The following is a 27,918-nucleotide window of genomic DNA, read 5'->3' as shown; positions in this document are numbered from 1 at the left end:
GCATTCTGCCTCTGGTGGTCATTAGGACAGGTTTCTTTTATTTGTTGTAACTAAATCTGCTATATATTTATATTGAGGAGAGTGCATAACAGCTCAAGAGGTTTGTAGTAACTTAGTATTATTAGTGTTTTTGAAATGTTTCCTGAGTCCTGTATCTAATCTCTTAAAGCCCTGAAAGGTACTCGCCTCGACACATTAATAAATAAACCAAAATACTGATACAGTTAGCGCTGTTGATTAAATATTGTTGTTGAATTTTATTTTGAAGACCTCTGCTGTTGATTCAGTATTGTTGCTGAATTTTATTTTGAAGACCTCAAAGTCAAGACTAACTCCATGAAGTCATTAAAGTAAATTTTTATATAATTTCAATAAACATTTTATTGCAACAAACATTTTATTGCTGCTCCAGCAGCAAAAATCAACTTCTAATAACCAAAGTCAAGAACTCAGCTGGAGAAGCTCTATTCTCCTGCATAATATCCAGATTATGGTTCACCCCCCCCCCCCATAACCACACTACCTTCATGCAATCACTTCAATGCTGTATCTAAAACTCACTGGTTATGTCCATGCACCAATCCTGAGTACTGACCCACCTTTTTACTTCCCCTTCCTCTCCCCTAGCCACCTTGCCTCCCTCTGTCAGATCATTACAATCTTTCCTTTGCAGGGTCTGGCTTTCCCTGTACCCTCCCTTACCCTACTCAATCTCTCAGCTCCTCTTATAACATTCTTAACTACCTCACTTCATCTCAATTCCAAATACATCTCCAGCTGCCTTACACCTACCTACTTCTCACTACCACTTCTACTACTTCTTCAGTCTCCTCTCTTACTCCTTCTGTTTTCCCCATGCTATTCCTCTTAGCCCTTCTAGCTTGCTCCACCTTCTAGTGAGATATCTGTGTATGTATCTGCTGAGTGTATTGTGGTATTTGTATATGAGTTATGGTTCATGAGTTTATACAGCATCTGTCTGAGCTTACTGATATCTATATATAGACAGTACCATTATTCTTGGTCTCTAGCTAGATATTGGAATACCCTGTTCATCACTGTATTTGATATTGTATGTATAACTATTGTTTGCTATTGTATGTATAACAATTGTTCTTCATATAACTCTGTTGCTCATATAGTGTTTTGTGGAGCCTTTCTCCCCGGGCCTCCGCTGAAAATGACCTGTGTCCAGTTGGAATTTCCTGGTAACCAAACATAAACAAATGTAAATAATTAATAAATATTATTAATAATTATTATTTAGGTTCACATAGAATAACATTAATCCGTGCCTTCATGCTACTCTGTCCAGGTCTTGTCACTGGAGAATGGTTGAGGCAGCAAGTTTGTGCAGTGCAGTTGTGAGAATTCCTGAAAAATATAATTAACTGATAACTCTAAAGGGCAATAACCTCAGAAGTTAAAGTATTTGTGTTTTGTGAATTGGAAAAACTTTTCCTCAGAAGAGCTTATCACTTGCTGAAAAAAATCTCTGTGCACTAGCACATATGCCAAATATTTTTTTAATTAATAAAGAAAGGCAGAGACTGAAATGTATACTAACCGCTGCATATACCTGAACTCTTCTGAGTTTTCTTCCAGCTAAATGTTTTGTGTTTCTTTCCAATTTACAGGGTCAGATAGGATTTCCAGGAATCGGAGGCCCACAGGTATCGTTTCTCTTTTTCTGTTTTGTTTCTGTGTTTCTGATTATTGTATACTGACTGTGGTCTTAATGGAGAAGTAATGTAGGTACAAGAAAAGCAGCTTCTGCAGCTTCTGTTTTAAAAAAATACAAGCTTCAGAAATAAGTCCCAAGTTTGGGACCCTGGGAGTGGCAAAATGTAGGAAAAAAGACTTTTTAAAAATTAAGATATTTGCAGAACACTCAGATGTGAGACAGCTCGAGTAACAATAAGAAAGAAGCAACACATTTTTTTACAAAGGGATAGTAAGGGAATTCATTGACTTTAGGTAGCTAGGTGATAAAGGAAAAATCAATATGAACATCAGTTTGTGCAAATAGAAGTTGGGATCTGTAAAACAGTAACAAACATAGCATACTGAATACATGTGCATGTGTTAGATCCTGGCAGTGAAGATCCAGGAGCTGGAGTGTAGTTTGGAGTATAATTTTGCTTGAAAATAATTTCAGTGGATTTTATTTGTGGAAGTTTGAGCTGCTGTGTGCAGGCCTAACTAGAGAAAACAGAAGTGAGGAAGCATAGAGTGCAGCTCTTACAAATACCCTTTCAGAAAGGAGACATGGAATTCTTTTACGTAAAGGAAAAAGAGGGCAAAGATCGAAAGGTATCAGTTGGTGTTTCCTCAGTGCTGTAAAACAAAATAAAAATAAAAAAAAAAAAAATAAAAAATGTCTTAGTATCCAGAGTTCTACAGAATAAAATGACTTTTGGCAGAAGAAAATGAAAAAGGTTGCTTTATATGAATCAGTATATATTTTAATTTTATTATAGAGATACTTGATGATGTAAAGGAGGCAACTTTCACTCAGAATAACATGGAATATTAATAAGGAAATATTACAGACTGCCAGAATGTAAAATGATTTGTTTACAAATTAATTTGTAGACAAGACACGTCAGTGGTAATACTAACTGAAGGAAGTGAAAGTGATGGGAAGAGAGATGCTGCAATGCTTAGCATCTGGGTTTCATTCTCTTCTCTGTTTACCAACATTTGTTTAAAGAAGTGGTAAAACTCTTACTTTCCAAATAATACTGGCACACTCAATGCAGTGTACATTTCATTGTATACAGAATAAAAACATGGATATGTCTGGAAACTGGGATCGTAGCCAAGAGTGCAGCATATGCGTCAGAATAGCATAAAGTGAAAAACATTCACTAACAAATAAAGAATCAAGACATTTAGTGCATGATGAGAGGAGTTATGTATGATGATTTAATTAAACTGAAATCTTGGGGTTGTTTCATAGGTTCATAGGTAGGTACTAGGCTATCGGCCCAAGGGCCTACATAAGCCTAGCCAACAAGGTTCCCTGACTTACACCACCCAAGAAAGTTATTTTCCTGTGCCACTGTCGAGCAGAGACACAGAAGTGATCCCCGGGGTGTATTGCCTATTTCCCATCCACTCATCAAGATTTTGCTTGAAGAGTGCTAATGAAGAACTTTGCCTGACATAGATGGGTAGCCTGTTCCAGAATATGGGAAGTCTCTGGGGCAGGAATGTATCCCTCCAACATGTCCTGTTTATTGTGGTGACAATGTTTAGGTCCCTAGAGTGTGTAACTCAGAGGGATTGGGATTTTTTAGGTGTAGCATGTCCAACAGCTCTGGGTTTGACATAGCTTTATATGTTAGGCAGAAATCACCTCGGAGTAGGCGATATGCTACAGAGTAAAGCTGGAGTTTTTTGAGGTGGTCAGTGTAGGGCATTTGTTTGAGTCCAGTAATCCTCTTTGTGAGGTACTTCTGTGGCCTTTCCAGCTGCTGCAGATGTTTTGTGAGGTACATTCCAAATGGGGCATTGTACTCTATAATGGATATAATGAGTGTCGAGTAGAGGGGAACAATGACTTCTTTTTTCCTGGATGACAACCCTTTATGATGAGGTGTGCCATGTAGAAGGACTTCCTGACTACTGTGGCGATGTGACTATCAAAGGAGAGACTACTGTCCACCTGGGTCCCAAGGTCTCTTATCACACATTTTGTGTTAAGTAGATTGCTGCCTATGTGGTAGTTCATGGATACAGAGTTTTTACCAAAGGGGATGACACTGCACTTTTTGGCATTGAGCTTGAGGCCATGGCTCTGACAACAGGCACCTGTCTCAGCAAGGCCCTTCTGTAGGATGTCCACACCATTTGGGGACTTGACTATGGCTCCTAGTTTGCAGTCATCTGCGAACTTCATTAGCCCGAGGCCTTCTGTGTTAGCCTGTACTTCAGAGAAGTAGATACCAAACAGGAGAGGTTCCAGGCGGAACCCTGTGGTACTCCACTTGTCACTGCTTTGAGGTCAGATTTGGAGTCTGCAACTTTTACAGTGTGGGTTCTGTCAGTGAGCCAGTTGGCAACCCATCTTGTGATGTAGGGATTTATACCTAGTTTAGTGAATTTAGCTATAATTCCAAAATGGGGGATGGTGTTGAAAGCCTTGGCGAGGTCAAGATAGGCTGTGTGAACCAACTTACCCTCATCTACGGCTTTGGTGACTGCCTCAAGGAAGTTGATCAGGTTCAGGAGGCACGATCTGCCTTTCACAAACCCAAATTGGGTGGGATCCAGAGTTTGGAGGTCACTAATGTCTTTGTTTATGAGTTCTATGATGATACGTTCCATGGCCTTGCAGACCAGGCTCATCAGGCTAATAGGTCGATAGTTCCCTGGATCAGTGGTGGCTCCCCCTTTGTGGAGTGGGATAACTGTTGCTGTGTGCCATTCAGTGGGCACAAAGCCTGATGCAAGGCTATTATTGAACATGGTGCTTAAGAGGGGAGCCAGTTTGTTCTGAAATTTGTGTAAAACGCAGCCTGGGATGTTGTCCAGTCCCATGGATGCTGTGATTTAAGCTTTAGATAGTGCAGCTTTTACCTGCATAGTTGTGATTACAAGGACTCTGCATTCTTCCTGTATAGATATGGGCCCTTTAGGGGGTGGGGGGTAAAGTTAGCTCTGAACCTATCTGCCAGGATGTTGGCAATATCAGTTGGTTCTGTAATTTTTGTGTCATTGTGCTGTAACTCAGAGCAGATCTAGGCGTTGCCATCGAGATTCTTGACATCGCTATAGAATGCTTTGTGGTTGTCTTTAGAATTAGTGGTGATTTTGTTTTCGTAGCTAGCTTTGGAGGATCTTATAAGGGATCTCAGCTTCTTACTGAGGCTGACTAGGGAGCTCCTCCACTCATGGGATTTTACTCTCTTTTGCAACAGTTTCTTCCATCTGTTGTACAGTTTGTTTATGGCAGGGGACCACCAGATTGGCTTCCTTTTTTTGGAGGATAGTGTCTTGGTTCTGTGGGGGATAGCACGATCCATGCACTCGTGTAAATGCTTATAGAGTGCATTTGTGTAGGATTCAGCAGTTGTAACTGTATTGTCAATCTGCATAGGTGTCATGAAGTTCACCACTTCTGTCTTAAGAAGCATGAAGTTGGCTTTGGAGAATTTTTTTACCATGGTTTCCTTAATGGAGGGTGGGGGCGGGATGTGGATATCAAGGGTGATTAGTTTATGGTCGGATCGGACCAACGAGGAGTTGACTTCAGGTGTGGAACACAGGACACTCATGTTGGTAATGACTAGGTCTAGGATATTGTTGCCCCTGGTGGGTTTCAGCTGAAGAACTCACACTGTTGAACTAGAACATGACAAGCTGATCAGTTTGAAAGTCTGTAAAGCCCAATTAAGTGCATACTTTCATTGAAAACCACTTTCAGTAATCCAGATTTTACCTTTTCCTGTGTGACTGTGATTTGCCCTTCTGCATATCAATACTGTCTTTTAGATTTACCAAAAGTGATTTTCAGTAGGGCTTTAGAGATTTTGCAATAAATTAGTTAATATGAATCCAGCAGAACATTAGAATAGGTGGAACCCTCTAGGAGAGGATCATCTGTGCTGCATTAGCATCAAGAAAGTGAGGAGGAGAGTGCTGTTATAAGCCCATTATAACAGAAGCAGCTGGATAAAGAAGGATTTAATCTGCTCAACTGAAATGAGAGGGTTAGCAGAGTAGCTGAGATTTAGCACAGCGAGGGAGACACAGAGCATCTCAGTGATAAGAATGTGACCAGCATAGTATTATTTCCAGTGCAAATTAATGCAGAGTAACACAGAATCAAGGCAAAGGAATGGAAAAACCATGATGGACCATAGTAATGTAGACTAGACCTACGCAGCTAACAGAGAAGCCATATAATGCTGGGAAGAAAGGAACAGTAAGAAGGGAAAATAATAAGAAGAACTTAGTAGAGATAGACACAATTAAAGTAGGCCAGACAGGCCGAGTGAGTCTGGCTACGAGAGTCATAATAATGAGGTAGGACAGCAAGGGCCAAGTAGTATAGATGTGAGGAGAGAAGCATAATAAGGATGCAGGATGATGGGTAATGGATTGTCTCATGGGACATTGAGACAAACATGGATGTGGAATGCACTGGACTTTGGGGACAGAAACACAGCTGGCTCAACCAGCTCCATGGGCTGGTAACATGAACTAGTGCCCCACCCTCCTCCCCCTTAGCTGTTCAAGTGAAGACCAAAAAAAAAGGACTTCTAAAGATGCAGGATGACAGTTGGCTAACTTCCTGCAGACAGTACCCAGAAGAGCCAAAAAAAAAGTCCTCTTCTTCTACTGGCACACCAATCAGGTAGAAAGATGTATGACATGCCCACCATCCCAGCCAATTAGGTCCCATTTCTGTACTTCCTACCTCTCATTTGACTAAAAAAAAAAAAAGAAAAAAACTTTTTTTTTTCTTTTAAACTGTAGCAAACTGCTTGTTACAAGGTAGAGAGCAGTTGCTACAGTTTATACCATACATGAAGTGCTCCAGTGCTAAGGTTTGACTGCATATGCAATACCGGCTTTTAAAAGTTGATATGCATTAAAGAGCAATCATGATCGTCCAATCACGTGCCCCACCCCAACACTTTTTTCACCTGGAGCGGTTGTCCCCTTCACCCACCTAGCTATGATACTGTTTGGGGAAGCAGCAATCTGGGAAACTGGAAGGGTGGCTAACTGATCAGACAGAAGGAGGCACAGAGTGACAGAAGATGAGAAGGGGACAGGATATGGCTGGGTAGGAAGAGGAGAAATTAAAGTCGGGCATGTGTATATAAAGGCAGGGGAGAACACAGAAAGGAAATAGGACACAGAAGTAAAGGAAAGGCAGACAGCTAAGAATTATAGGAATAGGCAGGAAGAAGACAGGAGCTGTGGTTAAGTGGCAGGGATGGGAAAAATGTACATAATAGAAGAGAGGCAGAAATACAGTAAGTAAAACAGGAGGCAACACCAGAGAGAAAGAGCAAAGATGAACGAGATGAAAATGAAAGGTGAAGGGGCTTGATCAATTGGGAAAAAGTAGCTGCCCAGCAACAGGAAGAATAGCAAGTGAAGTAAATGGGTACAGAGGATGAGTACCATAAAGAGTCAATATGCAGATAAATGTTCTTTAGAGGAAAAGAGGCAGATTGGTAGAATCTAGGAAAAATAGAACAGAAGGGGTATATGTGATGGGGTAGAGGCATCATTTGGAGAGGCAAAAGAAAGGGAAGAGTTGAGGAGTTTGTACCAAGCCCTGTAGTACAGATGGATAAAGCCCTGACTGCTCCCCAGAAAATCCATGTTCAATCAGTGACACAGGTGCTGGATGGACCAGAAAGAGGAGGATCGGACTGACTAGCCAACTCATTCAACATGGTTGGGGGGGACAGCCTGGCTTGCTGTAATAGCAGCATAAAGAGCCTGTCAAGCTCCACACTGCAAGCAGAGGTTGTGCGTGTGCAGATGTGAGCACAAACCTACTGATGGTAGTCATAACAGAGCATGCAAGACTGATGGGGGTGAATTAGGGAACAGCCATTCTCTACTAGCAGCATGATCAGCATCCTGGTCAGGTAGAACCTAGAGGAGACTTACGTGGGTTTGATAGACCAGGAGGACAAGGACAGGAGCTGGAGACAGCTGATGGTCAGCTACAGGGGGATAAAGGAAAGACAGGGAGGAGTTTAATAAAAGTGGAAATAAGTCCAGGTCTAACCTTCAGAAAAACTGGTCCTGTGGAAAGTGCTTCAAGACGTTGGTCACTCCCTATAACTACTCTGCCAAGTTTGTTTATTTTAAAGATTTTCTGCATTTAAAGCTTGTTTTTACATGCTTTTTATTCTGGTAGGTTGTCATATTGTTTGAAGATGATGTCCTCATATATGAGTAAAAGTTTTAAGATGTGTACTGAGGATAAAGAATGTGGTACAAGGACCTTTGGTTGATGTTAAGCCCACTGTTGGTGAAGATGGTAACCAGTTAGAGGTAATAACATTATGGAAGACAGAGATGAATGAGTCTTTGGGTGAAGTAAAGAAGCAGATAAAAGTGATGTTTTCATTCTTGGATGATTATGTTAAGTAGCTTGAGTCCACATGTGGTGATTCCAGCAATTCTTTGTAGGAGCAGTGTGATGTCATTTCACTGCTTGAAATGTAGCCACTAAAATGTGAATTCTGTCAGTGGAATTAAACAACCAAATGCTTTATATGGAACAGAATCTGGTGGCCTTGGAAGAAAAAGCAAGAAGGTGCAATTTCTGAATGAGTGGAGTTTAGAAGGAAAGGGATTTAACTGTGCTGAATTTCTAAAAAATAAAACAATGCAATGGACAGACTTTTCTAAAAGATTTTTAGGAATAGAAAATAAAAGAGCCATAGCTAGTCATCTGGTGCCCAGGCCAGTCCACCGAGAGAGGTGCATCCTCTAACCAAAATAGATAACCAAATAAAAAAGAGCTTTCCGACACTGAAGGCCAAACAAACAAACAAACAAAAATTGTGTGGGAGAGGAATTTTCTTGAAGCAGCTGTAGTTGAAGACAAAAAAAGTCTTCTTGACGGTGATAAAGTCTGGGTGATATCCCAGCTCTTTAATGAATGGAAAATGATCATTAAATACATTTATTTATTAACTATGGGTGATATCCCAGCTCTTAAATGAATGGAAAATGATCATTAAATACATTTATTTATTAAAAGCGGGTAATATCCCATCTCTTTAATGAATGGAAAAATCATCATTAAATACATTTATTTATTAAGTGCGGCTGATATCCCAGCTCTTAAATGAATGGAAAATTATCACTAAATACATTTATTTATTAAGTGCGGCTGATATCCCAGCTCTTAAATGAATGGAAAGTGATCATTATCACTAAATAATATTATTTATTAAGTGTGGGTGATATTCCAGCTCTTAAATGAATGGCAAATGATTGTTAAATATATTTATTAAGTGTGTGTGATATCCCAGCTCTTAAATGAAAGGAAAGTGATCATTATATACAATTATTGATTAAATGCAGGTGATATCCCAGCTCTTAAATGAATGAAAAATGATCATTAAATACATTTACTTAAGTGGAGGTGACATTCCAGCTCTTAAATGAATGGAAAATGATCTTTAAATATATGTATTTATTAAGTGCATGTGATATCCCAGCTCTTAAATGAATGGAAAATGATGATTAAATACATTTATTTATTAAGTGCATGTGATACCCCAGCTCTTAAACGAATGGAAAATGATCATTAAATACATGTATTAAGTGCATGTGATATTCCAACTCTTAAATTAATAGAAAATGATCATTGAATACATTTATTTAACAATGCGCAATATAACCCACAGTTTCTTAAACTAATGCCAGTACTGCACTCATGGCCTTCTGTCAATTGCCAGTTGCATCCCCTAGCAGTTTGGTCCAGGGGTACCCACACACTTTACCCTTCCCTCCTTATAGCTCTGATAGAAGATGCATGCAAACTGCCATCACTGGCATCTGACAGCTTATAGGCAGTCAAAAGGGATTTGAGTGCATTTTTTGACTTGGTTTGAAAAGGACAACATTTTGTCCCAGTTGTAATGACCAGACAAAAGGATTTCAGTGGAATGAAGCATTGTAGCAATGGCTTATGATTTTTTCAGAGTCTACTGTGCAGCAAGGACGACAGTTATTGTAGACTTTAAAGGACTCTGTGTGGTGCATACTCTAATATGATTTATTCCCAAAAAATTTTAAGGTGATTTTTCATACAAATACGCAGCTGTTTGCCTCTGTTCAGACAGTAACATATTCTTCAAGAACTGCCTCAGTCATTGAATTATGTAAGCCAAGAATTACTGGTCATAGAATCAGAAAAGGGTAATAACTGTTCTGGAACTGATAAACTGAGAAAGGATTGAGAGCAAGGAACACAACCATATTACTCTGGTGAAGCACATTGGGAAAAGGAGATTCACTGGGCTACTTGAGCAATGTACTGATAAAAACTTATATCAAGCAAAAAGCACAAACAGCAAAGCTTTCGGGTAACAAAAGCTTTGCTGCTGTGCTTTTTGCCTGATATATTTAAGTTTTTATCAGTATGTTGCTAAGTTCATTTTGTTTTGCATTTTGTATGAATTATTGTTTTACTTTGACTCTTTACTGTTGTTTTGTTGCATGGTAAGTGATGAAATGTGTAATGTGCATAGTTGATATATGGCAGCTGATGCGGCAGGTTTCAAACTTTAATAAATAATAAACTGTTCGTGATTTATTCGTGCCTTATTGTGAGCTTTTTTGCCCTGATTTCTACTGGACTGGGGTGGCTGCTTTCTTTTTGTGGGATCAGGTTTCAAACTTTATTTGGTTTTATGGGCAAAACATTCCCTTGTTTGGTGGCATAATTCCAGCCACTGATGAGTTTGCACAGACCATGTGTTTTTTGGCAATTCTACTAAGTCAGTGTCATTTGTTTTTGATTTAATCATCTATATTGATTGTGCACAAAACAAGTGCAACTGTGTCTACGTTGATGAATATTCAGAAATGTTGGGATAATATTTATCTGTCAACGGTGTTTTGATAAATATCCAAGGAAGTTAACTGTTCATTTCTTAAAATAAGTAATACATTTAATACATTGTTAGTAACTGTATACATCTCCTAAACTATTGGATAAATAAAATACATATTTTGGAGATAAGATTTGGTGGATGAATACTGAATGGAAAACTAAGTGAAATGTTTTACTGTTTGAGAGGCATACGTTTTGGGTGTGTGATTAACATTAGGTGAGATCTAGGTACTTGTATTTACAAAGGGAACTTGAAATGTAATACAACAGAGTTAAGGAGAAGAAAATTAAGTTGTTTGCAATTCCATGGCTGCCCAAGATACTTGGAAATAATGTAGTATAATAACAGTGTTGTGTAATGTTATGTTATAATCCCAGGTTACATGAGGGGATGGGATAATGGAATGCTGTAAGGAAGACGATGTGATCTTCCAGGCTAGTTTATATTATTAAAATTATGTAATTAAATGAGGTCGAGCAAGGTGGGTTAGAAAAATATTGTAGTGCGTAGGGTACAAACTTTTGTGTGTTGAAATAGGCATTAATGAAATTACAGCATACGATATACACCCTGTGTACAAGCATGACTGTTTTCTAAAATGCATTTATTTAATCTTTTCAGGGAGATGATGGTGATTCTGGCAGTCCTGGTAGCAAAGGAGCCAAGGGAAACAGAGGAAGACGGGTAAGATAAAGGCAACATCTGAAGAAAATTGGCCTCTGTAAATGTAACAACAAATACACGCACACACACACACACACACACACACACACACACACACACACACACACACACACACACACATCCACACAAGTGTACACACTCACACACACACACACTCACACACACACTCACACACACACACACTCACACACACACACACACACACACACACACACACATATTTTTTTCTTTTAATTTTTTTTAAACTTATTTAATTTTGCTTAATTACCAGGTAAGTGAGTTGGTCCAGAAACCCTTTTGAGTCACAACCTGGGCCAAGTAAACAAAGATCGACATCCAAAATATTAAGAAGAAACTGATAGTATGCAAACATAATACACATAATATAATGATTTAACAGTAATCCAGACAAAACATAAAAAGCAAATATGTAATCATTAATAAATGATGTAACAGTTACTATACAAAAAATAATAAACTGTATTGACAATGTTTAGAATAAACCATATTGACATATTGACAATGTTTAGAATGTGACACTATAGTTTATACTCATCCAGACATTTAAGCAAATAGCTATAATACATAGAAATGAAGATTTATAAAATAAATTATGATTTCTGATATCGAAAGATGAAGTCACAGGTCTGACAAAGAAGTAGCTACCCAAATCAAGCTAAACCTTTAGGCTTCCCAGGTTAAAAGAAAAAATAAAAGCCAAAGTGACTAGTTCAAGAGCGGGGTTGGGTTTTCTTTTGAAAATGAACCCTTGCTTCCTGCTAGCATATCTGTATTTTGATCCCTTTCAAAGGTTCTTCACAAAATTCAGGAAAAAATTGCCTTTAGTCCGTTTTCTTCAAAGACAGTTTATTCAGATTACTGCTTTCATTTTCTGGACTTCATCAGAAAAAAAAGTTGCTGTTACATATAGGTTTCCACAAAAGGAGAGGGAGGAGCATTTGATAAGATTGCTTATCTGATTGGTTATGTTTGATGTTTTTCAGTTGGATGGAATTTTTACTCCTTAATTTTGTTTTTTATAGCTAGTCTTTTATCTGCAGGAGCATAAGTCCTCTCATTCCCAACTGAACCTCCCAGCTCCTTTGTTAAAAACTGACATTGCCAAAACTTCACAGTCGATGGCTAATTACAGATTCAGGCAGGCTTAGTATAAAGTTTACTAATTGGCAGAGGAAGAAATCCAAAAAGAATGTTATGTTCCAGCAACTTAATATTAGGTATTCATAGTAGTTCAAAGTCTTTACACTTTGGGAAGCAGGTTGTAATGTATTATACAGTTTTGTTGTAAAGTTTCTGTTCCTGTGACCAATATTACACCAGTTCTCGTAGAAGACAGTTGAGATGGAGAACATCGATATCTGTGCAGTAACAGAAACCTGGTTCAGGGCTCCCGAGAGCACCCCAGCACTACCAGGTTATACCTCATACCATGCTTTTCGGCCCCAAAACTTGGACCGAACCACAAAAGGAGGGGGAGTATCGATATTCATCAAAGATACCCACACCTCCAGGGTGGTGGCAAAGCATGAAGCATCAGAGACTATCCATGTACAACTAACAGTGGGCAAAACTGCCTTCCAGTTTATAGCCTGCTACAGACCACCCTCCCAGACCCAGGAACCCCACTCGGCCTTCCTGAGAACACTGGAAAATATGAAGGTCTCTCCAAACACCATTATATTGGGTAACTTCAACTACCCAAACATAGACTGGGAGCATTACTCTAGCTCCAACACCCTAGCCCAAAGGTTCCTAGAATTTATAAACTCAAATGCTATGGAACAACTTGTTACCACTCCCACAAGAGGGGAAAACATACTGGACCTGATCATCACCAACATGGGGACTCTATGCTCCAGACCAGAAGTGTATCCCTCACTGGTAAGATCAGACCATAAACTAATCTCACTGGATATTCACATCCCGACCCCACCCCCTGCCCAGAAAACCACAGTGATAAACTTCTCTAAAGCAAATTTCACACTCCTCAAAACTGAGGTGGAATCCTTCAAAGCCCCCGGGCCTGTGGAAAATACGGCCCAGACCGCAGAATCCTTTATAAACGCATTCTATGAACACCTTCAGGAATGCATGGATCATGCGATCCCAAATAAAACCAAGACCCAATCCTCCAAAGGCAGACGTCCTGTCTGGTGGACCCCAGCCATAAACAAACTATACAATAGAAGGAGGAAGCTACTAAATGATAGAGCAAAATCCCAAAAAGGGAAGGCATCACTGATCAGTATTAGCAAAGAACTACGGGCACACAAAAAATTGTCTAAGGCCAGCTTCGAGAAAAAAATTGCACAGGACACTAAGGATAATCACAAGGCTTTCTTTAGTTATGTTAGGAACCTGTGTGGTAATTCCCAGATATGCTCAGAATTAGTCCAAAATGACAAAAAATACACCAAACCCACAGACATTGCCAACATCCTAGCTGACAGGTTCAGCACAAACTTCTCTCCCCCCCCCACCAAAAGGGCAAATATCTATCCCAGCAGAGTGCTGCCCCCCTGACATCTCAGATGCTCAGGTAAGAGCTGCCCTCTCCAAAGCAAAAAGCACAGCATCAATGGGACCAGATGGTGTCCCAGGCTGCGTCCTACATGAACTCCAAGAAGAGCTAAACCCAAACATAAAACTACTGTTCAATCTCAGCCTTACTACAGGATATGTGCCCAAAGAGTGGCGTACAGCAACAAGGGTCCCTCTCCATAAAGGTTGTGCCTCAACGGATCCTGGAAACTATCGCCCCATAAGCCTGACTAGCTTGGTCTGCAAAGCTATGGAAAGGATCATCATGGACCTCATAAATAAAGATATTGGGGACCTACAAACACTGGATCCTACCCAGTTCGGCTTTGTTAAGGGCAGATCCTGCCTCTTAAACCTGGTTGATTTCTTTGAAACAGTCACCAAGGCCATTGACGAGGGGAAGGGGGTCCACACAGCCTACCTGGACCTCGCAAAAGCCTTCGATACAATACCCCACTTGGGCATTATAGATAAGCTCACCAGCTTAAATACAAACCCCTATGTCACTAGATGGATTGAAAACTGGCTCAAGGACAAAACCCACATGGTTAGAATTGCTGGAGCCATGTCAGACTCCAAACCAGTTACAAGTGGTGTCCCACAAGGCTCAGTCCTGGGACCTCTCTTGTTCAGTATATATTTCTCGGAAGTACAGGCCAACACGGAAGGACTGTGGCTGACCAAGTTCGCAGATGACTGCAAACTGGGCGCCATAATCGACTCTCCAGTTGACACAAGCATCCTCCAAAAGGGCCTCATAGAAACAGACAACTGGTGCCAGAGCCATGGCCTCAAGCTAAATGCCAAAAAGTGTATAGTCATCCCCTTTGGCAAAAACAAAGTGCCCACATATTACACATAGGTGGTAATCCATTAAGTACAGAAGAAGTAATTAAGGACCTGGGGACCCAAGTTGATAGCAATCTCTCATTTGACAACCACGTGGCCAAAGTGGTTAGAAAAACATTTTATATAGCCCACCTAATCATGAAAGGATTCACATCTAGATCAGGGGAAGTCATCGTGCCTCTTTACTCATCCCTCATCAGGCCCATAATTGAGTACAATGCCCCTTTTGGGATGTACCTTATCAGACACCTGCAGCAACTGGAAAGACCCCAAAAGTACCTCACCAAGAGGATCAAAGGGCTCAAACAGATGCCATATGCTGCCCGGTTAAAGAAACTCCAGCTCTACTCAGTGGCATACCGCCTGTTCAGAGGCGATCTGTGCCTGACATATAAAGCCATGTCCAACCCAGAATTAATAAACATGCTGCACCTCAGAAAATCCAAACCCCATCGAGCTACGCACTCGAGAAACTTGAACCTCAGCACTGAAATAAATAGGACATGCTGGAGGGACAGATTCATAACCCAGAGGCTCCCTTCACTCTGGAATAAAATCCCAGTCCAGGTTAGGCAGAGTCCCTCATTGACTCTCTTCAAGAGGAATCTTGATGAGTGGATGGGAGATCATAGGTTTACCCCGGGTATCACTTCTGTGTCACTGTTAGACAGAGGCACAGTATACTAACCTCGAAAAAGGGCATAGCAAAATAAATTTAGAATGGGTGGAGAAAGCCAAACACATTCTGGCTAGGCTTATAAATGCCCTAGGGCAGATAGCCTAGTATGAACCTATGAACCTATGAACCTACAGTTTTAACTGCTAAGCTGTAGTTGGTGAGACATGATTTATGTTTTCTTTAAAATACATAAAGGTTTTAAATACTTATTTTAAGACACACCAAAAAAAGAAAAAGAAGCAAAATGAAAAAATACATTATATCAGTCTATTGACAATTGTAAAACCCACTTTTACGGAGCTGGTAATTAGGAGTGTGATAATACTTGTAAATGTGACCCTGTTAGAGTCCAGTCCCTTCTCCTTTGTCAGATGATAGATTAAACCTGGGTTTATGAGGCTGTAGGTGGTACCAACTGTTTGCACAGGAGTAATTATCCATTTTTAGTGGAATAGGATTTTTTACTAAAAAAGACTTTTGTGGGGCCCACTTTTATGGGGCCTGAGGGTGTTTATAGGTGTCAGATCATTATTGTTTAGGTATCCCTAGAAAAGAGAATGAACAAAAACTATGGCTCAAACAATATAAATGTATAGTACTTTCACACTTTATTCAACAGGGCTTCTTCAGAGCCTTGTTAAGCCTAATAATGTTTTGAATATGACATCTCTTATGAAAATTGAAATCTGAAGCATTATGAATTCCATTTGATGACAAAAACAGTATTCTAAAGGAAATATATATATATATATATATATATGTATATATATATATATATATATATATATGTATATATATATATATATATATATATATATATATATATATATATATACGTGGTACAATTAGACTGTACAAATTACTAGGTGAAGCAGGAGCAAAACCGAGGTTGATAATTTATTACGGGAATATGTGCAGATGCAACAGATGAATCAAAGTCTGAATGCTAAGTTACCATGAAGTTTGAGATGCACAGTCTAGGCTGTGGATCAGGCTGAGAAAAGTTAAGACAAGTCTTTGGTGGAGATGGAATTCTGATGCCCAAATGCTGTAATTTGTCAGGTGTCACTGGTTTTCTGTCACCTTTGTTCTTTTCTAGATAGCAACTGTTCTTTCTCCAATGAAGTCTGTTGTGCACTCAAGATAAAGACCTAGTTGGGGGGGGGGTATAGTTTGCAAAGGAATAAAATGTCCTTGTTGATTTGCAGAAATTAGAAAGGGGGTGAATCTAGTTATAAAACAAAGGTGGGGGCTGTTCTGGAAATTGGCCCTAGTCTCTGTGACATCGATATCCAGGGATTTCAGTTAGTAGTACAGCCGGTGGTTAAGTTTCTTTAATTCCAGCACACCTTTAATGGAGCAGCTGATGCTGAGTCCAGGTTTGTTGCATGCATTCAAGCAAATTTTGCCACTCAAGCACCTCTTTCTCAAGCAAGGCATTTTTGTTCCCACTCAGTGGGGCTAGGTTGACAGAGTCAGGGATATGGAACTTGAAAGTACTGTGACTAGTTTTGTCCATGCTATGCTTAGCTAGTGTATTTCTGTTAACCTAGTGACTGATGTATGAAAAGTGCTGAGTAATGAATATTATGATTTTTAACTGTTTTGCCCACATAAAAGCAGTGGCACAGCCTGTATTGTGCCCTTTATACAGCCATTTCAGTATTACAGTCAGTTTTGCTGTTGCTGTAGTATGTTTGACCAGTTCTAGTACAGGTGAGGTGGTCAGTTTCGAGCGTATACCTGCAGAAGCTGCATCTGGGACTTTCAAAAGCATAAGTGCCATTATTTCCTGAATTAGTGTTTGGGTCTTTGGATTCTAGATAATCCCTTACACCTTTTACTCTGGTTCCAATATTTTAGCAGTTTGTTTGTTGCTGTCTGTCATGACCCAGTTGTCTTTCACCACTTTGTGGAATTCTTTAAGATCTAAAGAAAGGACAAATTCAATTTTAACTCCCCTCATTACCAGCTCTGTAAATGAGGGGTTCACAATAGTCAATAGACTGATGCGGTATCATTTTTTTCATTTTGTTTTTTTTTTTCAGAGATTTGTTAAAGCTTTTACAGGTTTAAGACATTCTGAAAGGCATTGAAATGCAGAATTTCTAGCAAAAAGCAAGGGGTCATTTTCAAAAGAAACCCAGAACCACTCTTGACCAAATCCCTTTGGCTTTTAATATTGAAAGATGAAAAGATAAGTAGCATAGATGGAAATATATATATATATATATATATATATATATATATATATATATATATATATAAATATATATGTATGGTTCCCCTTCACAAGATCATGGATGGAAGCTCGAAATTCATAATCTCGAGACCAGAATCTCGAACTTCTATTCACTCAGAACTGTGAATGGGAGCCTTAGGTTTAAAAAAATAAACAGTTAACTTACCTTATTGCAGGGGGCCAGGTCCCCCTGTGCCCTAGCAGCTTAAATGTGAATGTTCCATGACCGCACTATAGCGGAGGAATGGAGAATCTTCCATTTTGCGCTTACGCGTATAGTGCGGAATGGTAGAGTTCCCCTTCCTTCACTATATTGTGATCTTGGAGTAGGTATATTTAAGTAGGGGGTGTGTGGGGGGTGCAGGGGGGCAAAGCTCCCCTGTGAAAACATTTGAAAGGTGTTAATTTTTTTTTTGTCCCTTTCATATGTTTGAGTTTCTCTAAATTCGAGATTCTGGTTTCGAGTTTATGACTTTTGAATTTAGAGACATTCGATCATATGAAGGGGGTCTATATATATAGATATATATATATATATATCTATACATATATATATATATATATATATATATATATATATATATATTCACACATACATACATATTATAAATACGTGCATGTAAGTACTATATGAGTTATCACTATACACATTTTATCATGTGCTAAAACTCTGATATTATTCATCAGTGGTACAGCTGGTTGAATTATAGAATGATTGATGTAATGCATTTGAACCATTACATATGTCCTGGGCTTGTCCCTTCTCTTGTGTTTGTGTGACCCTCGATTTAGTATATTTAATTTTCAGGGATGTGGGGGCAAAAGTAAAAGTTGTTTTTTGCTTTTCTTTTAGTTATCACAAATGTAACCTGTCGGTTTACATTTGCAATTACTTTTTCCACTGAATTTAGTTGTAATTAATGCTAATTAATCTGGAGCATTTCTCCCTGGGCCTCCGCTGAAAACAGGCTCTCTGGAACCTAGTCGGACATTCCCGGTCAACAAAATGTTAAATAAAATTAATGGTAATTACTGATAAGTTTGTCTAATGCAGTGTGTTTCAATCAAACTCACCATTATACATGCATACAGATATAGATACAGATATAGATATAGGTATAGATAGATAGATAGATAGATAGATAGATAGATAGATAAAGATAACACATATAAACCTCTTCTTTTTCTTTCTGCTGTTCCCGTTAGGGGTCGCCACAGCAGATCATCTGTTTCCATTACTTCCTGTCCTCTGCATCTTGCTCTGTCACACCAACCACCTGCATGTCCTCTCTCACCACATCCATAAACCTTAACTCAGGCCTTCTTCTTTTCCTCTTACCTGGCAGCTTCATCCTTAGCATTCTTTTCTCAATATAATGAGCATCCCTCCTCAGCACATGTCCAAACCAACATAATCTTGTCTCTCTGACTTTGTCTCCAAACTGTCCAACCTGGGCTGACCCACTAATATACTTATTCCTAATCCTGTCCACCCTTGTCACACTCACTACTAATCTTAACATCTTTAACTCTGCCATGTCCAGCTCTGACACCTGCCTTTTTGACAATGCCACTGTCTCCAAGCCATATAACATAACCGGTCTCACTACCCTCTAAAAAATTAAAATATAGTTAGGGATCTCAGTACTTGGGTTGATAGTTCCTTCTCTTTTGTCAGAAAATTATTTTATTTAACCCAGATAATTTCCAAACCAACAACATCAAGGTCTGAAGAGGTAATCAGTCCCTTACATAAAGCATTGATCAGACCTCTTACTGATTACCTATTCCCAGAAGAATATTTGAGAAGGCCAACCCAGTTAGCTTCTGCTCCTCCTTTCCCCTTTCCACTTTGCAAAAAAAAAAATGAAAAATCTAAGCTTGTTTCCTGCCTTTCCTATAAGTTGTGTAGTGCAGATACAGATTTGCTGTATCCAGGACTGTTTGTAAGCTTCTGAGCCCCCAAGCCTTTCTGTGTTGGAGGGAAGCCTTCTAGCTTAATTTTGTTTCTTAGAACTAGCCAGGTTTCTAGTTTCAGTACTCAAATCTGTTTCTTTGAGCTCAGCACTTGTTCAGAACTCGTTGTAAGCACTAAATAAGCTACAAATTACTGCAGCACTCAGCTTTCCTCACTTGTCTAGAGGAAATCAGTTTTTAGTACTTAATAAATAAGCACCTATCCAGGCATGTCTAAGGGTCAGCTCTCGATGATTTCTCCTGTCTACCTGATGAATCTGGGCATCTTGGGGCAATGCAGCAATTGCCTCATGTACACAGTCAACTCTCTCCTCCTACCACCCAACACTACAACCTGTGAGAGGTGCACTTGTATAACCAAACTGGAAGCAAAGCTCTTCACCCAAGACTGGACTAGACAGTCAAGAGGAGTAGGTAAACACTTGCACCACACCACACTCATCACATAGTCCCTCAAAACCTACACCACCAAAACACACACATAAAAACACAAAACACACACCTACATTCACGGAGGCTCTCAAAAAAATCTACCCAAGCAACAGGGACCTCCAAAGCAGAAATGCAAGCAACCCCCCCAACACAACCCAAATGACACATAGCCCACAAACTCAGTGTGCCACTCAACCACAGCCCATAAAGCATAACAACGTACCCAACACTCTAGTCATAGGTGACTCTATAGTCAGGCACACTGATGTTCCTCTCACCAGGCTAAACAAGGAGAAAGTTACTGTCAGCTGCCTGTCAGGTGCCAGGATCCGCCACATAACGCATGCACTCAGGTCTCCCCACAGCAAGTACAAATATGACTCTGTCATTGTCCATGTTGGTGTGAATGACCTGAGATGTACCTCCCTGGACTACATGGAAAGAGACATGGAGGAGCTTTCTGATCTTGTAGCCCAGGCAGGTATGACCCTAGCCCTGAGTAGTATCATGCCATCACCCAGAATGATACCACAGTACAAGGACAAAATGATTGACGTCAACAATTGGCTGAGCTTCTGGTGTCATTTTAAGGGGATCCAGTATCTGTCTGCCTGGGATGACATGATCGACAAACCACAATGCTTTGCCAGAGATGGCCTGCACCTGCTGCCCTTGGGATTCCGGATCCTGGCTAAGGCTCTTGCCACCCCTGTAGAGCCTTTTTTAGGCAATATTCAAATGACAAATTCAACACAGTAACAGGTACAAGCAAGCAAAATCTGAGGGTAATGCTACTTAATGCTAGAAGTCTAAACCTCAAAATGCACTCACTTGTGGTACCCCTTATAATGGAGAACATTGACATCTGTGCACTGACAGAGACCCGGTTCAAGGCTCCAAAGAGCACCCCTGCATTACCAGGCTATAATTCATATCACACCTTTTGGCCACCTAACCTGTATCAAAGCACTAAAGGCGGAGGCGTGTCCATATTCATTAAGGATATCCACACCTCCAATCTAGTTGCTCAGCATCATGTATCTGAGCTTATCCAAGTGCAACTAACTCTGGGCAAGACTGCAATGCAAATTGTAGCTTGCTACAGATCTCCCATCATGCCCTAGGATTCCCACTCCTCATTTCTTGATACACTGGAAAATATTAGGGTACAACCTAACACCCTAATAATGGTCGATTTCAACTACCCCACCATTATCTGGGAAAAATACTCATGTACCAACTCTTGTGCTCAATTTTTTTCTGGAATTCATAAATTCCAATGCCTTGGATTAACTTATCCACACCCCAACGAGGGGCAGCAATATCCTAGACCTGGTCATTACCAACATGGACAACACGTGTTCCACACCAGAGGTCAGTTCCTTGTTGGTCAGATCCGACCACAAGCAAATCACCCTACACATCCACATCCCACCCCCACCCCCCATTAGGGAAACCACCGTAAAAAATTTCTCCAAAGCCAACTTTACACTTCTTAAGACAGAAGTGGCAAACTTCACAACACCCATGCTGATGGACAATTGAGATACAACTGCTGAATCCTATACAATTGCACTTTATAAGCACTTACACGAGTGCATGGATCATGCAATCCCTAACAGAACCAAGATGCTATCCTCCAAAAAGGGAAGCCAATCTGGGGGTCCCCTGCTATAAGCAAACTCTACAACAGAAGAAAGAAACTGTTGAAAAAAAGAGTAAAATCCCATGATTGGAGGAACTCCGTGGTCAGCCTCAGTAAGAAGCTGAGATCCCAAATAAAATCCTCCAAAGCTAGTTATGAAAACAAAATTGCCACTGATTCTAAAGATAACCACAAACCATTCTATAGCTATGTCAAGATCTCAATGACAACACTCAGATCTGCTCTGAGTTGCAGCACAATGGCACTATACATACAGAACCAACTGATATTGTCAACACCCTGGTGGATAGGTTCAGTGCTAACTTTACCCCTCTCTCATCCCCTAAAGGGCCCATCTCTATACCGGAAGGATGCAAAGTACCTGTAATCACAGCTGCACAGGTAAAAAAATGCACTCTCCAAAGCCAAGAACACAGCATCGATGGGACACGACAACATCCCAGGCTGTGTGCTACATGAGCTACAGAACGAACTGGCACCCCACCTAAGTACCATGTTCAATCATAGCCTCACCTCATGCTTTGTACCCACTGAATGGAGCACAGTAATGATTATCCCACTTCACAAAGGGGGAGCCACCATGGACCCTGGGAACTACTGCCCCATTAGCCTGATGAGCCTGGTCTGCAAGGCTATGGAGCGTATCATCATGGAACTTATAAACAATGACACTGGTAATCTCCAAACTCTGGACCCTACCAAGTTCGAGTTTGTAAAAGGCAGATCATGTCTCCTAAACCTGATAGACTTCTTTGAAGAGGTCACCAAAGCCGTAGATGAGGGTAAGGTGGTTCACACAGCCTGTCTAGATCTCGCCAAGGCTTTTGACACAATCCCCCACTCTGGAATTATAGACAAACTCACTAAACTAGGTATAAATCCCTATGTCACAAGATGGGTTGCCAACTGGCTCACTGACAGAACCCACGCTGTGAAAGTAGCACACTCTAAATCCAACTTCCAACCAGTGACAAGTGGAGTATCACAGGGTTCAGTTCTAGGTCCTCTCCTGTTTGGTATCTATCTCTCTGATGTACAGGCTAACACAGAAAGTCTTTGGCTAACAAAGTTCGCAGATGCCTGCAAACTAGGAGCCATAATCAAAACTCCTAACGATGTGGACATCCTACAAAAGAGCCTCAATGAGACAGATGCCTGGTGTCAAAGCCATGGCCTCAAGCTCAATGCCAAAAAGTGCATTGTCATCCCTTTTGGTAAAAACTCTGTACCCATGAACTACCACTTAGGCGGTAGTCTACTTAACACCAAAAGTGTGTTAAGAGACCTTGGGACACAGTGGAAAGTAGTCTCTCCTTTGATAATCACATTGCCACAGTAGTCATGAAATCCTTCTACGTGGCACACCTCATCACAAAAGGTTTCTCATCCAGGAAAAAAGAGGTCATTGTTCCCCTCTACTCATCACTCATTAGACCAATTATAGAGTACAACGCCCCTTTGGTATGTACCTTACAAGACATCTATAACAACTGGAAAGGCCCCAGAAATACCTCACAAATAGGATGACTGACCTCAAACAGATGTCCTACACAGACCATCTCAAAAAACTCCAGCTTTACTCTGTCGCATATCGCCTACTCAGAGGCGATGTCTGCCTAACATACAAAGCTATGTCTAACCCATAGCTGTTGGACATGCTCCACGTAAAGAAATCCAAATCCCTCCAAGTTACACACTCTAGGGACCTAAACCTTGTCACCACAATAAACAGAACATGCTGGAGGGATAGATTCCTGTCCCAGAGACTTCCCATACTCTGGAACAAACTACCTATCTATATCAATCAAAGCTCCTCATTAGCACTCTTCAAGAAAAATCTTGATGATTGGATGGGATATAGGAAATTCACCCCGGGGATCACCTCTGTGGCTCTGCTTGACAGGGGCACATGAAAATAATGTTCTTGGTTGGCAAAAGCCAGGATACGTTTGGCTAGGCTTATATAGGCCCCAGGATCAATAGCCTAGTACCTACCTATGAACAATGCTCCCTTTGTGATACATCACACTAAACATATCAAACACTTAGAAAAAACATAAAGGATCCTAACAACAAAGATTACCAACATGTGTCTAAGTCCTTCTATATTGCATAGCTTATAAACAAAGACATTGTGTCTAGATTTAGGAATGTTACTGTTCTCTTTTATTCAGCCCTCATTAGGCCATTTGTTGAATATAATGCCCCTTCCAGATATTTGCAACAATTAGAATGCCCACAAAGATATCTTGCTAAAAGTACACAAGGCCTAAGCAACATGTTCTACATGGAGCGGCTCAAAGCTCTGTTACTGTACTTGGTATCCTACAGACTACTAAAAGGTGACCTGTGTCTGGCATACAAGGCATCCTCCAACCCATTACTGATATATTTACTGCAAATCAGCAAGTCAAATGACATTAGAAACACTCAGTCTAGGGATCTAAATCTCTTCTGCAACATCAGTAGAAGAGTTTGGAAAGGCAGGTATATTTCAGAGGATAACAATGTTATGGAACAGACTCCCCATCCATTTTCAAGCACAACTTATATCTATGGATGGGAAACAGAAAAATTACCTCAGGACTACCCCCTGTACTACTAATGGACAGCTGCAGCTCCTAGATGCTAAAGTCCCTGAGCTACCAAGAGAGGCTGGGAGCTCTCTCTTCATTATTCAGTTTCTTATCGACTTTTGAGGGGAGACATCTGTTTAGCTTTTGTTAGAGACCCAGTTGTCCAGGACATTCTGTTTGTTTATGAATTTAGTATGTCTAGCAGTACTTGAACCCGAGGCTTAAAATATTTAGCAGCAAATAAACAAAACACTGTGAAGGGAAAGGTTTATAACCCAGCACCTCCCTAACCTCTGGAATAAACTTCACCTGCAAGTTAAGCAGTGTAGTTCCTTATCTTTCTTTCAAAATAATCTAGATGAATGGACAGCTTTCCAAAAAAACAGGATTGACAGATATGGCCCTTATGGAGACAGGAGATATAGCCTTAAGAGGGGTACTGGCAAGGTGAGACTCAGTGGCCTTGGATTATCTATGAATCTAAGAACTGTAAGGAAATAATTGTAGAATAATACACTATTTACATTATGTACAAATGGGTATGACGTTAAATGTTTATATCTAATATACAAATATATAGACATACACACATATCCATAGCCAATCACATGAAGGCTTCAGAAATTCTTCAGTCAAATTGCTAAAGCAAGCTGATAATTCTCATTAGTAGTCTTCAAATAGAGCTGACCAATTAAATGGGCATATACCTGGCAGTAAAGCCTGTTAAGATATTTTGAAGAGGAGCATATTGGGCCGAGTGCATTTACTGATTTTACTGTGGCTTACCAAAGTAATAATCCATTCCTCCAAATTATCAAAACGTGTGCATTTCTTATTCTTGCAAGGTTATTTATTTATATTTCTGTTATTGATAACCTCGTACATAAAGGTTCACAAATCTGTCATGAATTTTCATTTTCTGTGCTCCTACATTTTGTTTCTTTCCCTAAATCTTATATGTTCCCATATGTTCTATCACCTAAATGTCCTCATCATGCTGCTCTGTATTAGCTTTCTCTTTCAATGTCTAGCCAGCAATGTATATTTTGTACCCAAACATCATAGTTGTTTCTTCTCTGCACCCTAACATTTAAAGACATATGTATTTCCCCAATATTGCCCTCTTTAAACTCAAGAAAGGCATGTACACACCACTTTGTATCTATGCCCTCACAATCATAACATTTCTGTTTTATAAGAGTATTCCTAGTTTGAAGCATGCTGCTTGTATACTAATGAATACATTTTAGATATTTCTTTGTGTTCTGTGCTATATAAGTAGTAATGTTACTGATAGATGCTAAATGCATATTTAGATGTGTGCAATCAGTATGTCTGACTACATGCTGATCCAGTTTCACTGTCTAGACTACAATCAGTACTGAAATTTGTCTAGTCCTTCTGGCATAAAAAATGCTAGTAAAGTTACAGTCTGTCTATGATCATCTCTGGTCTCCTCCTGTCCCTATGCAGTCCCTCTATGATCATCTCCTCTCCCTATGCAGTCCCTCTTTTCAATGATAGATTTTTAGACCAATCTTTTTCTTTCTTATTATTTACGTCTGTGAACCAGATTAGTCGCAGTAGGCCTGTGGCTTATTTTCAGGACAGACATGAGGTGGTATTTATACTGATGGGGATATCTGCTAAGGACATCAAAACATTCTTCTGCGTCTTTTACTTCTTCATAGGGAGATTGTCAGTGATGGCAGTGGTTAGTTCTATCATGCAGTGTCCCCAAAGTCTGAGACTTTGAAAGATTTGTTACAGTGGATGGCTGGAGTTAGTTACTTTCATCACAGCCTATTATAGAAGATTGAACTTTGCCCTGTAGGCTGCAGCACCAGTTTTGTATGCTGGCTGCCCTTCTTAGCCAGGGATTGCTGAATCAGTATTCCAAACTGAGAACAGACTGAGTCAGGAAGCTGAGAACCAGATCCAGACCATGTCCTCATAGAAGGACGGAAGGAAGAAATGGCATTTTTAAGCAACTGTGTTATCGGAGTACAGAGAACTACTTTATTGACATAATGCATCTCATTTAAGACCCAGAGGAGCTGAAAGACATATTCTGGGTAGGTGCCAATTTTGTAAAGCCTTATTGTTTGGTACAGTCAGACTTAAGGCATAAAATATAAGGGTCTATTTACAGGAAACATGTTTACGTTCTTAGTTTTGAACCATTGTTGCATCATTCAGTTATGATTGCGTTTAGAGCAAAAACAAATTCACAAAATGATTTGGTGACTTCATTTCCATGCTAAATGAGGATGTAAAGATCCATATTAAGGTTATGATGAATTGTAAGAGTTAGCCTAATATATTTTGGGGGGCAATACAATTTTATGAAAATCAGCTTAGACACTGTTATTGGTGTGAGGACAGTTGCGTATCAGTCTCCAGTGGTGTGCTGCATTTGAAAAACTGGACCACTGAGAATCCTCCCCCTTCTAAGAAACTTACAATTGTGCTTGTTTCATAGCTGCAGTTATCAGAGGATGGACTGGTTTCAGACTCTGGTATCTCTGTAGTACCTCCCACCATGGTAGTGGAAATTTACCTAAAGAAGCCCTTTCAAGTTAAAATGTTTCAAGGGGTAAACAAGTCCAGATGTTCAGCAAGGATAAAATGACAATGTGATTAGATTGTTAATCATTTTGTGGTTCTATCAGATGGTTGTGTATCCACTGATATCAACCTCTTAGTGCCAGAAAGCTGGACAAAGCCTGACTAAATGGGGGGACAAAGGCCTAAAAATAGGGATGGATTTTAAATATTACTCTTATAAACTTAGAAAGTTACTAGAGTATCAGGGATTGTGTTAAAATGCATTTTCTGAAGGATTTAAAGTCTGAAACTCAAACATATGTCATTATTTAGTGACTCCAGTCCTCAGATCATCCCAATGAATTGCAAGAAAACCACAAAATGTCAGAGTGTTCAATCTCGCCGTTTGTTCTTACACATGGGTGTCGGAGCCGATCCTCGGCTCTGAGTCGGCCACTTAGCAAGCTTTGCATCCAGAAGAAGCTCGAGACCAACCTATCTCCCACAATTCCCTCTGCCTTTACCTCAGATCTAGTTTGCCGCTGAAACTGATCGCATCGTTGAAGAGCTCTGAGCCAACTAACAGATAAGATACAGCTTTTTTTCTAATAGGATTTTCTTCTAAATTCTTAGAATTATTGGACTTATTTAGTGTGTGTGTGTGTGTGTATGGTCTGGTGGTTCCGTCTACTAATTTATAGTGTTTTAAGGCATTTATAATTAGTTTAGGATTCCTAAGGCCTACCCCACCTACTAAATTTCGGATTTGACTTAGATTTACCTTAATACTACCTAATATCATCGCTTCTCGGCCCTTTGGCTAAGTTCAAGTGTAGTGATTACTTATTTTTTGACTGTGTTTTGACAAAATTTTCAAACTCTGATTATGTCAGAAAAGGTTAAGTCAGGCTTTAAAAGATGTCAGTGCGGACAGAAGATGTCTGTCACTGACAACCATAGCTCCTGTGTCTACTGTCTTGGCCCTCTCCATCTTCAGGAGGACTGCGCCATATGTCATTCCTTTAGTGGAAGGGTCATGACAGATAGGCGCAGGAAGCTTATGGACAGAGGTCTTTTAAAGCCTGCCTTCCAGG

At 40.0% G+C, this 27,918-nt stretch overlaps 1 protein-coding gene across 1 annotated transcript in view; it reads left to right on the top strand.

Moving 5' to 3' along the window:
- LOC122796879 (collagen alpha-6(VI) chain-like) overlaps positions 1-27,918 on the top strand; it is a 1,248,728-nt gene that overhangs the window by 1,011,144 nt on the left and 209,666 nt on the right. Inside the window, exons 29-30 of the mRNA XM_044065630.1 lie at positions 1,638-1,673; positions 11,232-11,294. Coding sequence (XP_043921565.1) covers positions 1,638-1,673; positions 11,232-11,294 — 99 coding nt within the window. The remainder of the gene's footprint in view (positions 1-1,637; positions 1,674-11,231; positions 11,295-27,918) is intronic.

The sequence above is a fragment of the Protopterus annectens genome, chromosome 3.part0 (genome assembly GCF_019279795.1).
Source record: "Protopterus annectens isolate FY-2018-M chromosome 3.part0, PAN1.0, whole genome shotgun sequence".
NCBI classification, from domain to species: domain Eukaryota; kingdom Metazoa; phylum Chordata; order Ceratodontiformes; family Protopteridae; genus Protopterus; species Protopterus annectens.
Note: the sequence above shows the minus strand (reverse complement) of the source record. Positions and strands in the feature narration are given on the sequence as shown.